The following is a 16,311-nucleotide window of genomic DNA, read 5'->3' on the forward strand; positions in this document are numbered from 1 at the left end:
TTTACAGGGCTCCAAGGGATATCCAGGTTCCCCTGGACTTCCAGGACCTCCTGGTGTTCCAGGATTCCCTGGGCCACAGGGCCCCCTGGGACTCTCCATAAAGGTATGAGTTATTGTTATTGTAAATACTATTCCTATGTGTTACTGATCAACAACAAATTTCTGAAATGTCTCATACTTCAGGAAGAATAGGCAAATGTGCCTGATGTGGTCAATATTGTCTGCAGCGTATACATGAGATTTAGTTATACATGCCACTGCTAATGTAACACGTACTATATTCCACTGCATATGAGCCCAATGTGCTTGAACCAGGAGTCATAAAAGCAACAGGTGTTTTCACCATGTGACTGATGATTTCATCACTCAAAGAAGATCTACGGCACTTCCTAAACATATGAACACAAAATGTGCTATTTTATTATTTATTATTAAGTTATCTTTTTACAGGGTGAACCTGGTGAAACAGGAAACCAGGTGAGAATATTTGTTTTGAGATATAGATTTTATTTCTATATTTTATATTTAATTTATACTATTCATATAAAACAATAATTTTGTTGTCAGTGATGATATAAAAAAATCCTTTCTGTGTATAAAATGAGAAATCAATGTTGAAAAAAATATTTTTGTCACTTCTTTAGTATCCAAACACTACAACGTGATGAAATGAATATTTTTGTTTTCCTTCTTTACTTTTACCTATGTATATACTTGTCGGAGGAAGAGTAGTTATGCTTCACTTTCCTTTTGTTGGGACACTAGAAATACAGTGCGCTGCAACATATAAGTAGCTTTTGATTTAAAGGGAACTTGTTACCATGAAAATGAAGATGAATCTGTGAGCATCATGTTATATATATGGGGGAAGACTGATATATGGTTTTGTGAGTAAAGATTCAGTATAACTTTCACTTTTATCGTTTAATACTCTGCTCTTTTGGGGATTTTTTTGTCTACTGGGCAGTCCTAACAGTGATTGACAGCTATCTCTGCAAGCACTTCTGCCAAGAATGCTGTCAATCATCAATTAGACCACCCACTGGACCAAAAATCCAAAAATAGCAGAGGATTAAATGATGAACGCACAGGTTATACTGAATCTTTACTCACAAAACTATATACCAATCTGCTCCGCTCCATCTGCTCTGTAACATGGGACCTGCGGATTGGGTGATATTTTCATGGTAACAGGTTCCCTTTAAGAAGTTATCCCAGTTAAGATAAAATTGGAACAAATAGTGAAATAAAAATAAACTTGTTGAATCAGTGCCACCCCAGCAAGGAATTGTAAGTAATCTTTATTTTGTTATTTCAACTACCTTGGCCCTATTCTTTTTATCCAATCTCAAACAATAATGCGATATAAAATATATTTGTTTAAAGAAATATTAATGGTGCAATACTAATGTAATAAACCAAATTAATATAGGGTGCGCGTGGAAAACCTGGATTAAAAGGCGACAAAGGAGATGCAGGAGAAATTGTAAGTTAACCAAAATTAAATTTCCTTTATTTACGGTATATTCTTGATTAATCCTTAGTGATGTTTTGTATGTATCTTGTGTATTTTTGGCAATACATTCTTTTCATAGAATATTTGCTGTATGTGTATTAGCAAATTATGATTGGAAACCTGAAACTCAACTTTTTCCCTATGTAAAACATATGGAAGCAGATGTAATAAAACTGTCTAAGTTCTAGACAATGTAAATTAAACTATATAAAAGTGAACTTTTGGTGCATGATTGGTGGCAAAAGTGGTGTGAAGATCTCAAAGTAGGCTTTTTTTGTTCCTACTTTGTAGTTTGTGTCAATAGATATAGGTGTGCGGAAATCGGTTTCCTCCACTTGAAGATCCCACTGATTTGAAGAAGACCTTAAGGTTCCGAAATCTTATGCTCAAAAAAGCATAGAAATGATTAGAACACAGAAGATCCCTCATTTTTACTATTATTCACAACCTGTGAATAAAGTAATGTTAAGCATGTGCAATATTTTAATGTATTTGTCCCTACCTTCTCACACTAATAAGATATGTGGATAAGGACCTCAACAATAAAAATTAAAGAAAATGATGATGCTTTTGCAATTATAGTTAGGACCAGAAATATTTGGACAGTGATCGAATCTTTGTGACTTGGGCTCTGTATTGCACTATTTTGTAGTTAAAATGAAACAAATGAGATACAGTTGAAGTGTAGACTTTCAGGTTTAAATAAAGGGATTTAACAAAATTATCATATAAAATGTTTAAGAATTGCAACCTTTTTTCTACAAAGCCTCCTCATTTCAGGGGCTCAAAAGAAATTGGACAAATGTAGAGTAGAAACAAAACGTTCATTTTTAATATTTTGTCGAGAATCCTTTGCAGGCAATGAGTGCCTGAAGTCTGCAACCCATGGATGTCTCCAACCGCTGGGTTTTCTCTTTTGCGATGCTGTGCCAGGCCATTCCTTCATCTGACTTCAGTTCATTGTTTGTGGGTCTTTTTGCCTTAAATTTTGTCTTAAGCATTTGAAATGCAGCTCGATGGGGTTTAGATCTTGTAAATGACTTGGCCATTGCAGAATATTCCACTTTTTTGCCTTAAAAAAAACCCCTGGGTTGCTTTCCCAGTAAATTTTGGGTAAATGCCCAATTCTATTTTGAAGCGCCGTCCAATCAACCTTCCTACTTTTGGTTGAAATTGAGCAGAAAGCAAAGCCCTGTGCACTTCAGAATTCATCTGGCTGCTTTTGTCTTCGGTCACATCATCAATAAACGCTAGTGACCCAGTGTCATTGGAAGTCATGCATGTCCATGCAATCACGCTGCCTCCACCATGTTTTGCAGAGGATGTGGTATGCTTTGAATCATGAGCCGTCCCAAACCTTCTTCCTACTTTCTTCTTCCCATCATTCTGTTACAGGATGATCTTAGTTTCATCTATCCAAAAAATGCTTTTCAACAACTTACCTGGCTACTTTAGATTTTTTTTGCAAAGTTCAATCTCACTTTTCTATTTTTAAAGCTGATTAATGGTTTGCACCTTGTGGTGAACCCTCTATATTTGCTCTTATGAAGTCTTGTCTTTATGGTAGACTGAGATGCTGAAGAACCTACAGTGCTGTGCAAATTATTTGGGACAAAGCATTTTTTAACTAAAATCGTAAGTTGGTTACCAGTCAGTGATTCAAACCAGTTTTAACTGCTTTGAAAAGGGAAATGTGGAAGAAAAAGGAAAACAACACCAATAACTGATAAAACACATCAGAAATAGTAAAATTAATTGAAGCAAAACAAGTAAAGGTCCCCAAAGAGACTTGTTCACTGCAGGTATTGATACAGTATTAGCGATTCGACTGTACGACGCAGGCTCCTGGAAGTTGGTTGGAGGGCAATAAAGTCAGTAAAGAAATATCTTCTGACAAGGCAAAACGACTCGCATGGGCAAAAAATATAAATCTTGGACAACTAGCCAGTGGAAAAAGGTAATTTTCAGTTATGAAACACATCGTTTTGTTTAAGGGTGCAGAGCAAGTGTTGTTAGAAGAAGCAAAAATGAACCATTGCGAGCTGATCATATTCAACAAACTGTAAAACACCCTCAAAAACAGATGTTTTGGGGCTTTTTTACAGCTGATGGTACAGGGAGCTTATTTCCTGTTGATGGTATGATGAATTCATCGAAATACATAGACGTTTTAAAACGTTTTATTGTGCCATTCATGTGTAAATTTGACATTCCAACAAGATTTGGCTTCATGCCACAATTCCAGTGCTGGACTGGCCTGGCAATTCACCAGACTTAAATCCTATAGAAAATTTGTGGAGCATTGTGAAGATACGTCTTGACAAAATGGACTGTACAACCAAAGAACGCATGATAAACAGTGCCGTACAAGTGTGGTTCCATGATGAAGAATTGAAGAATTTATACAACAACTTGGTAGAATCAATGCCAAAATGCATTGAAAATCTCATATCTGTTAAAGGAGGTCATATTTATTACTTAAATTGGTATGTAACAGCGCATTATAATATTTTATTATTAAATATTCAAAAATGTGTTTTTTTGCTTTGTCCCAATTAATTTGTACAGCACTGTAACTCCTGGAGAGTTTTCATCATGTTCTTCCCTTGGGAGCATGTTGTGAACATCAGTGGCGTAGCTAGAGTTCGATGGGCTCCGATGAAAAATTTGTACCTGGGCCCCCTCATCCCCGCATGTTGGTCAGATGTACAGTACAGACCAAAAGTTTGGACACACCTTCTCATTCAAAGAGTTTTCTTTATTTTCAGGACTGTGCAAATTGTAGATTCACATTGAAGGCATCAAAACTATGAATTAACACATGTGGAATGAAATACTTAACAAAAAAGTGTGAAACAACTGAAAATATGTCTTATATTCTACGGTTCTTCAAAGTAGCCACCTTTTGCTTTGATTACTGCTTTGCACATTCTTGGCATTCTCTTGATGACCTTCAAGAGGTAGTCACCGGAAATGGTTTTCACTTTACAGGTGTGCCCTGTCAGGTTTAATAAGTGGGATTTCTTGCCTCATAAATGGGGTTGGGACCAGCAAGGTGTGTCCAAACTTTTGGTCTGTACTGTGTGTATGTATATATATATATATATATATATATATACTAGCTGTACTACCCGGCTTCGCCCGGGTTAATAACTGCTGTTAAGAAAATAGAATGCATTAACAAAAATGTATTCTGCACACAAAAACCACAAAACAAATAGATATAAATGTAATTATTAAATTGTTTATTTAAATTGGCCGAGTAATTTGAAGTAATCTTCTACTCCTTATTCGAGAGCCTTTTGATAGATGACATTCTTAGTTCTTCCTTCAGGTGCAAAGACGAACAGATTTTTGGCTGTTCCAACTCTTGAACAAGCTACATAAAGTTGACCATGAGAAAAGCATGGAGATTGTAAATCAATTCCAACTACTTTCAAAGACTGTCCCTGACAAAATTGATTGGTAAATTGGAACGCGCGATTTGCCCCCAACACTTTTTGTTTCACTTTTTCCCCATTATATAGATAGGGGCAAAATCGATTGGTAAATTGGAACACGCGGGGTTAAAATTTCGCCTCACAACATAGCCTATGACGCTCTCGGGGTCCAGACGCGTGAGTGTGCAAAATTTTGTGGCTGTAGCTGCGACGGTGCAGATGTCAATCACGGACATACATACACACACACATACATACACACGCCCGGGTTAATAACTGTTGTTAACAAAATAGAATGCATTAACATTCCCAGGATAGAATGTATAAATAGAATGTATTAATGCCCGGGATAGTAACTGTCTCTCTGTTTCTTTCCCATTCTCTGTCTGTCTCCCCCTCTGTATATATCTCTCTGTCTCTCTCTATCTCTTTGTCTGTCTGTCTCTTTCCCTGTCTGTCTCTGACTGTCTCTGTCTCTTTCTCTGTCTGTCTCAATCTCTTTCCCTGTCTGTCTATCTCTTTCCTTGTCCGTCTATCTATCTCTGTCACTTTCCCTGTCTGTCTATTTCCCTGTCTGTCTCTTTCCCTCTCTTTCCCTGTCTGTCTCTTTCCCTCTCTTTCCCTGTCTGTCTCTTTCCCTCTTTCCCTCTGTCTCTTTGTCTGTCTCTTTACTTGTCTTTGTCTGTCTCTTACCCTATCTGTCTCTTTCTCTCTCTTTCCCTGTCTGTCTGTTTCCCTGTGTCTGTCTCTGTCTCTTTGTCTGTGTCTGTCTCTTTACCTGTCTGTGTCTGTCTCTTAACCTGTCTCTCTCTTTCCCTTTCTTTCCCTGTCTGTCTCTTTCCCTGTCAGTCTGTCTCTTTGTCTGTGTCTGTCTCTTACCCTGTCTATGTCTGTTTCTTACCCTGTCTGTGTCTGCCTCTTTCCCTGTCTGTGTCTGTCTCTTTCCGTGGCTGCATTGTGACACGCCAACATTCCATTTAAGGGCGTGGCTGCACATTCTTCTGAAGTTCTGGCTGCACTGTGGCTCCCAGCTCCATTTGATTTAATGGAGGCACGTTTTTTGGTGAATAACTGTAAAGCACGGGGTTAAAATCTCCCCTCAAAACAGCCTATGACGCTCTCGGGGTCCAGAAGTGTGAGTGTGCAAAATTTTGTGGCTGTAGATGCGACGGTGCAGATGCCAGTCCCGGACATACATACATACATAAATATATACACATACACACATACATACACATACACATACACACATTCAGCTTTATATATTATATATATATATATTTTTTTTTTTTTTTTTTTAAATTTTTTTTATTTTATTTTTCATTTAGCTTTATAAATCCTATAAAGATATACGAGTTGCACTCCCCTCATTATGTAGTAATGTCCCCCATTCTGTTGCAATGTACCCCATCCTGGGCTCCTTCCTGGTAAATATGTCCCCCATTCTGTACTAATGTCCCCCATCTTGGGCTACTTCCCTGTAAATATGTCCTCCATCCTGGTATATATGTTCCCCATCCTAGTAAATATATCCCCCATTCTGGTATATTCTGTCTCACATCCTGGTATATACTGTCCCCCAGCCTGGTATATATTGTTCTCCTCCTGCAATATATGTTCCTCTTTTGGGACCTTCCTGGTATATACTGTCCCCTTTCTGACCCTCTCCTGATATATACTGTGCCCCCCTGGTATATACTGTCCCCCTTCTGGTATATACTGTACTCACCCTCCCTAGCTCCCATGTTGTGCATCATACTCCTCTCTAACTGGCCCGCAGTGGCAGCAACTTTCATAGGCGTTCATGCTATGGCATTGCATGGTGTCATATTCATGCACCGCCTCAGTCACAGGTACGCCGCTGAAAGCATCTTCTGTTTGGCTGTAACGAGTATCACATTGCAGGGACCCAACAGGTCTCTGCATAGCAATGCATTTCAGTTGGATGTGCGGCCTCAGACAAACATCCAGCTGAGGCAGGGGCCGGGCCGACAGGACCCCTGCACCCCCCAGGCCCAGTCGTGATCCCTGTGACTGCAATTATTCCACCTCTGTCTACCGCACAGCTCAATTATAACAGCGTGCTGCTCAAACCGATATAGTTAAGGATAGCGGTAGACCAGGATGGTCCCCTCAGAGTGCAGGGCCTGGCGTGACCACACCCTCTGTTGCCTAGTAGCTTTGCCATTGAATGCAGTTCAGGTATCATTTGAGCTGGACGTGTGCCCTTGGAAGCACATGCGGCTGAAGCATGCACTGGGGTTAGCGGGCCCCCCATCCCCAATTGTGACCTCTGTGACCGTGATCATTACGCCCCTGGGTGTACAGTAATTGAGTTGTATTTAACACAATAAACAGGACCTTTTTTGACCTCTACAAACATGAACTGCTCCTAATGCTCTCGCACTTTTCATATTTGATGAGGGCTGGTGAACCCCCCCCCACCACCTTATCTATCAGCCTGCAGTTACTAGTCCTCCTCTCCTCATCACTTCCCCCACCTCCCCAGCTTCCAAAGTGTTCCAAGCAGCTTGGTGACACTGACACATCAATCTATATTTACAGTTTAGTTAAGATAATAAGATATTTGGCAGAAAAGACCGCAGCAGCACATGCTGGCTGCACTTTCCTGCAATATATCTTCTCTTACTGTTGTCCTTGTAGCAATATGTATATGCTGTATGTACCCTAGGGGCCTCTAGGGGTCTCTCTTCTTCTATGTGTTTACAAGCAAGTGGTACGGCAGACAGAGTGCAGGCAGCAGAGAGAGATGTTATGGCTGACAATACCACCTAATAAATAGCCTGAAGCTCTCCACTGAGTGTGATTACTGAGAGACACAGCAAACAGAACATGGTGGCAGCTGGGCACAGAACCTTCATGTGACACCTGCAGATCCTCAGAGCTTGTGTGTGAGACTGGGACTGTACAGAACATCATAGCAACTGTGAGTACAGATTTCCTGTCATTATACAAGATGGAGACTGGTCTGAAGCCCCCTCAGAAACTGGATGTGTGACGCCCTGGGCAAGCCAGGGGTCACAGGTCACAACATCACATGCACCCCACATTCCCGGCAGGTACACCAAAGCTAACCTAAAATTCTTGTTGCCTTCCTCCAGGGGCTGATGTCCACACCAGGGGGTGGGCCAGGCGGTTGGCTCCGCCCACCGAGGAGTTCACAGCCCTGGAGGCGAGAAAACCAGGCAGATGAGTTAGAGATGAGTTGGGCTCAGGCAGAGCTTGAGTGAGAAGGAAGTTGAAGTCAGACTAGGGTCTGAGAAGGAAGTGGTAGAGGAGCTTGAGAGTAGTGACAGAAAAGTAACAGTTAAGAAAGCCTGAAGTTGGTCCGGGTGTGTGCCCCGGACTGAGACAGCAAGGTCAGCAGACGGCGGTGACTGTCTGCAGGGGGACTGCTTGGAGGTTGCTGGAAGGACCGCGGATGGGTGGTGACCCGGCGGTACCGGAGCAGTATACGAAGAACAGTCAGCACCAGGGCAGGGGCCTTTCGGATCCCGGCAAGGCTAGGAGTCGCCATAATTTGCCAAATCCGTCAGTAAAGGGTACCTCTGTCTCTCAACAACCAAGTCCCGATTGAAGGCAACAGTCCGACCGTTAAGGGGAGACACCGCCACCGCCAAGGCACCAGTTTCCCAGGGCCAGCGCCTGCGGGCAGGAGAGGGGCTCCTCCGGCTCATGTCCAGGTCGGGGAGCGGGTAACCGGTGGGAACCCATCGCTACCAAAAAGACTTTACATAGGTGCAGGGAAGAGACCGTCACCGCTAACTGCAGGGAACATCAGCACCGTAACCGTCCGAGGGACCCGTCCAACCAGCCGTTTGTTTACTGAGAACTGTGTCGTGTTTACTGGCTGAGTGAGTACCTCCGTGCCGTGCGGCACCGCGCTGCCCCTGCGCCCCTGCACCTCCACAGGCCCCATACCCGCCTGTCCACCATACCAACCCCATCACTGGGCCCCGGGACCACCAAACCCCCTACCCACGGAGGGGCAAATCAACAACTGGCTGCTCCATACCATCACTCCCGGGCTCCCCAGACAGAGCAGCGGTGGTGTCCACTTAATCACCACAACCGTGGGTGGCGTCACGGACAATAAATTATCCCAACAACCAATCCCCTTTCACTCACGGGCGAGGAGCGCCGCTCGAGTCCCCGGGATCCGGCCCATCGCTTGAGCCACCGAGCAGCAGCAGGCCGCAGCAGCCGCGGCAGCCGGACCCGAGCAGCGGGAGAGCGCGGCATCCCCTCCTCCGCCCGCGACAGATGTCTCATCATGTAATCTATCCCAGACATGGAGACACTGGAAAGAGGAGTTTTCTCTGTATGTGGATCTGACAGTGGCCCCCAGTGATGACAAACGTAAAGTAAAGCTGTTTTATTACTTAATTGGGGAAAAAGGCAGAGAACTAGCCCAGACCTTACTGCCAGACACAGACCGCCTCGTCCTAGCAGAGATTGTGGAGGCATTTGATAAGCACTGTGACCCCAAGAGAAATGAGACTGTGGAGAGATACAAGTTTTTCACAAGACAGCAGGCGGATGGTGAAAATGTGGACAGATATGTGACAGAGCTGAGGACATTGGCTGCAACATGTGGCTTTGGGGAAATCAGAGATAGCCTCATAAGAGACAGAATTGTATGTGGCATTATGGACACTCGCCTCAGAGAACGTTTACTCAGAGACGAAGAGCTGACCTTAGAGAGATCCATGCAAATCTGCAGGGCTGCAGAGCTGACAAAGCGCAGCCTGAAGATGATGGCAGGCACCAGTGATAATAATGATGATGATGAGGTACATGCAGTATCTATGAAAGGAAAGACAAGACCAAGCTCCCCTATAAGCATGATCCACTGCAAATATTGTGGTAAGAGACATGAGAGAGACAAGACCAAGTGTGCAGCATATGGCGAAACCTGCAGGTTATGTGGCATTAAGGACACTCGTCTCAGAGAAAGGTTACTCAGAGATGAAGAGCTGGCCTTAGAGAGATCCATGCAAATCTGCAGGGCTGCAGAGCTGACAAAGTGCAGCCTGAGGATGATGGCAGGCACCAGTGATAATAATGATGATGATGAGGTACATGCAGTATCTATGAAAGGAAAGACAAGACCAAGCTCCCCTATAAGCACGATCCACTGCAAATATTCTGGTAAGAGACATGAGAGAGACAAGACCAAGTGTGCAGCATATGGTGAAACCTGCAGGTTATGTGGCAAAAAGAATCATTTCTCAGCTGTCTGCAGGCTGGGAACAGGCAAAGAGCATAGACAGGTCCACACTGTGACACCAGACACTGACAGTGCAGAGGACATTACATGGCTACAGCTGCAACCTGCAGCAGAGAATGTCAATGTAATCAGGCAGCCAGTAGTCAAGGATGCAAAGCAGCTCTATGCACCCTTCCTGTTGGATGAGAAGCCCATTAGATTTCAGCTAGATTGTGGAGCAAGCTGTAATGTAATACCAAGTGCTCTGCTGAACAAGCAGGTTTCCATTGAGCCAACGGACAAGGTACTGGTGATGTACAACAAAAGTGTTCTGAAACCTATGGGGACATGTAAGCTCAAAATACGGAACCCATGTAATAGGAAAAGTTACAGAGCTGAATTTACCGTGCTGCATGGTGGGAACCATATACCAATACTGGGAGTAAAAGCAGTGCAGGCAATGGACTTAATAAAAGTACAGTCGCAGAACATTATGTCTGTTGAAGTTTCCCAGGATATACCAAATCCCAAACTAAATGCAGAGCGCAATTTGGGCTTTCAAACAATAAAAATGGAGTATGCTGATTTATTTGAAGGTGATGGATGTTTTGAAGGTAAATACAGGCTAGAAATTGATAAAACCATGCAGCCTACCAGATTACCTACAAGAAGGGTGCCTGTAGCTTTAATGCAACCACTGAAACTAGAGCTACAAGATTTACAGAAAAGAGGCATGATAGAACCAGTCCAGAAGAGTACAGATTGGATCAGCAGTTTGGTCATAGTGCAGAAACCATCAGGCAAGTTAAGAATATGCATTGATCCGAAGCCACTCAACAAGGCGCTGAAAATAAATCATTACCCGATGCCAACATTGGAGGATGTTCTCCCAGATCTATCAAAGACTAAAATATTTTCTGTATGTGATGTCAAAAATGGATTCTGGCATGTGGAACTGACTGAAGAATCAAGTTTATTGACAACATTTTCTTCACCATTTGGACGCTATAAATGGCTGAGACTGCCCATGGGACTAAAACCTGCTCCGGAGATGTTCCAGCAGAAATTGATGCAGGCTTTGGAAGGACTTCCTGGAGTAAAAACAATAGCAGATGATATCCTTATAGTGGGAGAAGGTGAAGATATGAAATCTGCAATCAAGGATCATGATCAGAAGATGATACAATTTTTGGACCGATGTAGAGCAAAACAAATAAAGCTGAACGTGGACAAATTCAAACTGAAAATGACAGAAGTTGCATATATTGGACATCTTCTGACTAGAGATGAGCGAACCGGTCGCGGTTCGGCTCGAGGTTGGTTCGCCGAACGGACCTCCCGTTCGAGTTCGGTTCGTCGAACGTTCGACGAACCGAACTCGAACTGCATAGGAAACAATGGCAGGCAATCACAAACACAGAAAAACACCTAGAAAACACCCTCAAAGGTGTCCTAAAGGTGACAAACAACTCAAACACATTGGAAAGTGACAAGGACATATACTCATGCGAAAACAAAACAGCTGGACAAGGAAAAAGAGGAGGACACACAGATATAGGCATGGCACGCCCTTCTAAAATCATGTAAAACACCGCAAGGTGACTCCAAGCGGAGTCTCCATTTTTTCCAAAAATTGGGCCACACACACACCCACCCCTTCAGTGGGAGCAGTTGTGCCCCAGTTGTACACTTCACAGCTACATTTGCATCAAGCACATTCAAAAATACGCCATTCTTATCCATCCCCAGGATGACACCGGGGTAGGTAGCAAAGTCTTTGCTGACCCATGACTTGTTCATCTTGGCTTCTTTTAAAAACAATGTAAGCAAGGGTTACTCCAAGCGGAGTCTCCCTTTTTTCCAAAAATTGGGCCACACAGACACCCACCCCATCAGTGGCAGCACTTGGGCCCTAGTTGCAAACAGGATGTTTTGATTTGCATCAAGCACATTCAAAAATACGCCATTCTTATCCGTCCCCAGGATGACACCGGGGTAGGTAGCAAAGTCTTTCCTGATCCCAGCTCTGTTCATCTTGGCTTCTTTTAAAAACACATCAAGCAAGGGTTACTCCAAGCGGAGTCTCCCTTTTTTTCCAAAAATTGGGCCACACAGACACCCACCCCATCAGTGGCAGCACTTGGGCCCTAGTTGCAAACAGGATGTTTTGATTTGCATCAAGCACATTCAAAAATACGCCATTCTTATCCGTCCCCAGGATGACACCGGGGTAGGTAGCAAAGTCTTTGCTGATCCCAGCTCTGTTCATCTTGGCTTCTTTTAAAAACACATCAAGCAAGGGTTACTCCAAGCGGAGTCTCCCTTTTTTTCCAAAAATTGGGCCACACAGACACCCACCCCATCAGTGGCAGCACTTGGGCCCTAGTTGCAAACAGGATGTTTTGATTTGCATCAAGCACATTCAAAAATACGCCATTCTTATCCGTCCCCAGGATGACACCGGGGTAGGTAGCAAAGTCTTTGCTGATCCCAGCTCTGTTCATCTTGGCTTCTTTTAAAAACACATCAAGCAAGGGTTACTCCAAGCGGAGTCTCCCTTTTTTTCCAAAAATTGGGCCACACAGACACCCACCCCATCAGTGGCAGCACTTGGGCCCTAGTTGCAAACAGGATGTTTTGATTTGCATCAAGCACATTCAAAAATACGCCATTCTTATCCGTCCCCAGGATGACACCGGGGTAGGTAGCAAAGTCTTTCCTGATCCCAGCTCTGTTCATCTTGGCTTCTTTTAAAAACACATCAAGCAAGGGTTACTCCAAGCGGAGTCTCCCTTTTTTTCCAAAAATTGGGCCACACAGACACCCACCCCATCAGTGGCAGCACTTGGGCCCTAGTTGCAAACAGGATGTTTTGATTTGCATCAAGCACATTCAAAAATACGCCATTCTTATCCGTCCCCAGGATGACACCGGGGTAGGTAGCAAAGTCTTTGCTGATCCCAGCTCTGTTCATCTTGGCTTCTTTTAAAAACACATCAAGCAAGGGTTACTCCAAGCGGAGTCTCCCTTTTTTTCCAAAAATTGGGCCACACAGACACCCACCCCATCAGTGGCAGCACTTGGGCCCTAGTTGCAAACAGGATGTTTTGATTTGCATCAAGCACATTCAAAAATACGCCATTCTTATCCGTCCCCAGGATGACACCGGGGTAGGTAGCAAAGTCTTTCCTGATCCCAGCTCTGTTCATCTTGGCTTCTTTTAAAAACACATCAAGCAAGGGTTACTCCAAGCGGAGTCTCCCTTTTTTTCCAAAAATTGGGCCACACAGACACCCACCCCATCAGTGGCAGCACTTGGGCCCTAGTTGCAAACAGGATGTTTTGATTTGCATCAATCACATTCAAAAATACCCCATAATTAACCGTCCCCAGGATGACACCGGGGTAGGTAGCAAAGTCTTTGCTGACCCATGACTTGTTCATCTTGGCTTCTTTTAAAAACAATGTAAGCAAGGGTTACTCCAAGCGGAGTCTCCCTTTTTTCCAAAAATTGGGCCACACAGACACCCACCCCATCAGTGGCAGCACTTGGGCCCTAGTTGCAAACAGGATGTTTTGATTTGCATCAAGCACATTCAAAAATACGCCATTCTTATCCGTCCCCAGGATGACACCGGGGTAGGTAGCAAAGTCTTTGCTGATCCCAGCTCTGTTCATCTTGGCTTCTTTTAAAAACACATCAAGCAAGGGTTACTCCAAGCGGAGTCTCCCTTTTTTTCCAAAAATTGGGCCACACAGACACCCACCCCATCAGTGGCAGCACTTGGGCCCTAGTTGCAAACAGGATGTTTTGATTTGCATCAAGCACATTCAAAAATACGCCATTCTTATCCGTCCCCAGGATGACACCGGGGTAGGTAGCAAAGTCTTTCCTGATCCCAGCTCTGTTCATCTTGGCTTCTTTTAAAAACACATCAAGCAAGGGTTACTCCAAGCGGAGTCTCCCTTTTTTTCCAAAAATTGGGCCACACAGACACCCACCCCATCAGTGGCAGCACTTGGGCCCTAGTTGCAAACAGGATGTTTTGATTTGCATCAAGCACATTCAAAAATACGCCATTCTTATCCGTCCCCAGGATGACACCGGGGTAGGTAGCAAAGTCTTTGCTGATCCCAGCTCTGTTCATCTTGGCTTCTTTTAAAAACACATCAAGCAAGGGTTACTCCAAGCGGAGTCTCCCTTTTTTTCCAAAAATTGGGCCACACAGACACCCACCCCATCAGTGGCAGCACTTGGGCCCTAGTTGCAAACAGGATGTTTTGATTTGCATCAAGCACATTCAAAAATACGCCATTCTTATCCGTCCCCAGGATGACACCGGGGTAGGTAGCAAAGTCTTTCCTGATCCCAGCTCTGTTCATCTTGGCTTCTTTTAAAAACACATCAAGCAAGGGTTACTCCAAGCGGAGTCTCCCTTTTTTTCCAAAAATTGGGCCACACAGACACCCACCCCATCAGTGGCAGCACTTGGGCCCTAGTTGCAAACAGGATGTTTTGATTTGCATCAAGCACATTCAAAAATACGCCATTCTTATCCGTCCCCAGGATGACACCGGGGTAGGTAGCAAAGTCTTTGCTGATCCCAGCTCTGTTCATCTTGGCTTCTTTTAAAAACACATCAAGCAAGGGTTACTCCAAGCGGAGTCTCCCTTTTTTTCCAAAAATTGGGCCACACAGACACCCACCCCATCAGTGGCAGCACTTGGGCCCTAGTTGCAAACAGGATGTTTTGATTTGCATCAAGCACATTCAAAAATACGCCATTCTTATCCGTCCCCAGGATGACACCGGGGTAGGTAGCAAAGTCTTTCCTGATCCCAGCTCTGTTCATCTTGGCTTCTTTTAAAAACACATCAAGCAAGGGTTACTCCAAGCGGAGTCTCCCTTTTTTTCCAAAAATTGGGCCACACAGACACCCACCCCATCAGTGGCAGCACTTGGGCCCTAGTTGCAAACAGGATGTTTTGATTTGCATCAAGCACATTCAAAAATACGCCATTCTTATCCGTCCCCAGGATGACACCGGGGTAGGTAGCAAAGTCTTTGCTGATCCCAGCTCTGTTCATCTTGGCTTCTTTTAAAAACACATCAAGCAAGGGTTACTCCAAGCGGAGTCTCCCTTTTTTTCCAAAAATTGGGCCACACAGACACCCACCCCATCAGTGGCAGCACTTGGGCCCTAGTTGCAAACAGGATGTTTTGATTTGCATCAAGCACATTCAAAAATACGCCATTCTTATCCGTCCCCAGGATGACACCGGGGTAGGTAGCAAAGTCTTTCCTGATCCCAGCTCTGTTCATCTTGGCTTCTTTTAAAAACACATCAAGCAAGGGTTACTCCAAGCGGAGTCTCCCTTTTTTTCCAAAAATTGGGCCACACAGACACCCACCCCATCAGTGGCAGCACTTGGGCCCTAGTTGCAAACAGGATGTTTTGATTTGCATCAATCACATTCAAAAATACCCCATAATTAACCGTCCCCAGGATGACACCGGGGTAGGTAGCAAAGTCTTTGCTGATCCCAGCTCTGTTCATCTTGGCTTCTTTTAAAAACACATCAAGCAAGGGTTACTCCAAGCGGAGTCTCCCTTTTTTTCCAAAAATTGGGCCACACAGACACCCACCCCATCAATGGCAGCACTTGGGCCCTAGTTGCAAACAGGATGTTTTGATTTGCATCAATCACATTCAAAAATACCCCATAATTAACCGTCCCCAGGATGACACCGGGGTAGGTAGCAAAGTCTTTGCTGACCCATGACTTGTTCATCTTGGCTTCTTTTAAAAACAATGTAAGCAAGGGTTACTCCAAGCAGAGTCTCCCTTTTTTCCAAAAATTGGGCCACACAGACACCCACCCCATCAGTGGCAGCACTTGGGCCCTAGTTGCAAACAGGATGTTTTGATTTGCATCAAGCACATTCAAAAATACGCCATTCTTATCCGTCCCCAGGATGACACCGGGGTAGGTAGCAAAGTCTTTGCTGATCCCAGCTCTGTTCATCTTGGCTTCTTTTAAAAACACATCAAGCAAGGGTTACTCCAAGCGGAGTCTCCCTTTTTTTCCAAAAATTGGGCCACACAGACACCCACCCCATCAGT

At 44.0% G+C, this 16,311-nt stretch overlaps 1 protein-coding gene across 1 annotated transcript in view; it reads left to right on the plus strand.

Moving 5' to 3' along the window:
• LOC142302455 (uncharacterized) overlaps positions 1–16,311 on the plus strand; it is a 593,189-nt gene that overhangs the window by 158,212 nt on the left and 418,666 nt on the right. The window contains exons 33-35 of the mRNA XM_075343517.1: positions 8–103; positions 451–477; positions 1,433–1,486. Of these exons, the coding sequence (XP_075199632.1) occupies positions 8–103; positions 451–477; positions 1,433–1,486 (177 nt within the window). The remainder of the gene's footprint in view (positions 1–7; positions 104–450; positions 478–1,432; positions 1,487–16,311) is intronic.

The sequence above is a fragment of the Anomaloglossus baeobatrachus genome, chromosome 4 (genome assembly GCF_048569485.1).
Source record: "Anomaloglossus baeobatrachus isolate aAnoBae1 chromosome 4, aAnoBae1.hap1, whole genome shotgun sequence".
Taxonomy (NCBI): domain Eukaryota; kingdom Metazoa; phylum Chordata; class Amphibia; order Anura; family Aromobatidae; genus Anomaloglossus; species Anomaloglossus baeobatrachus.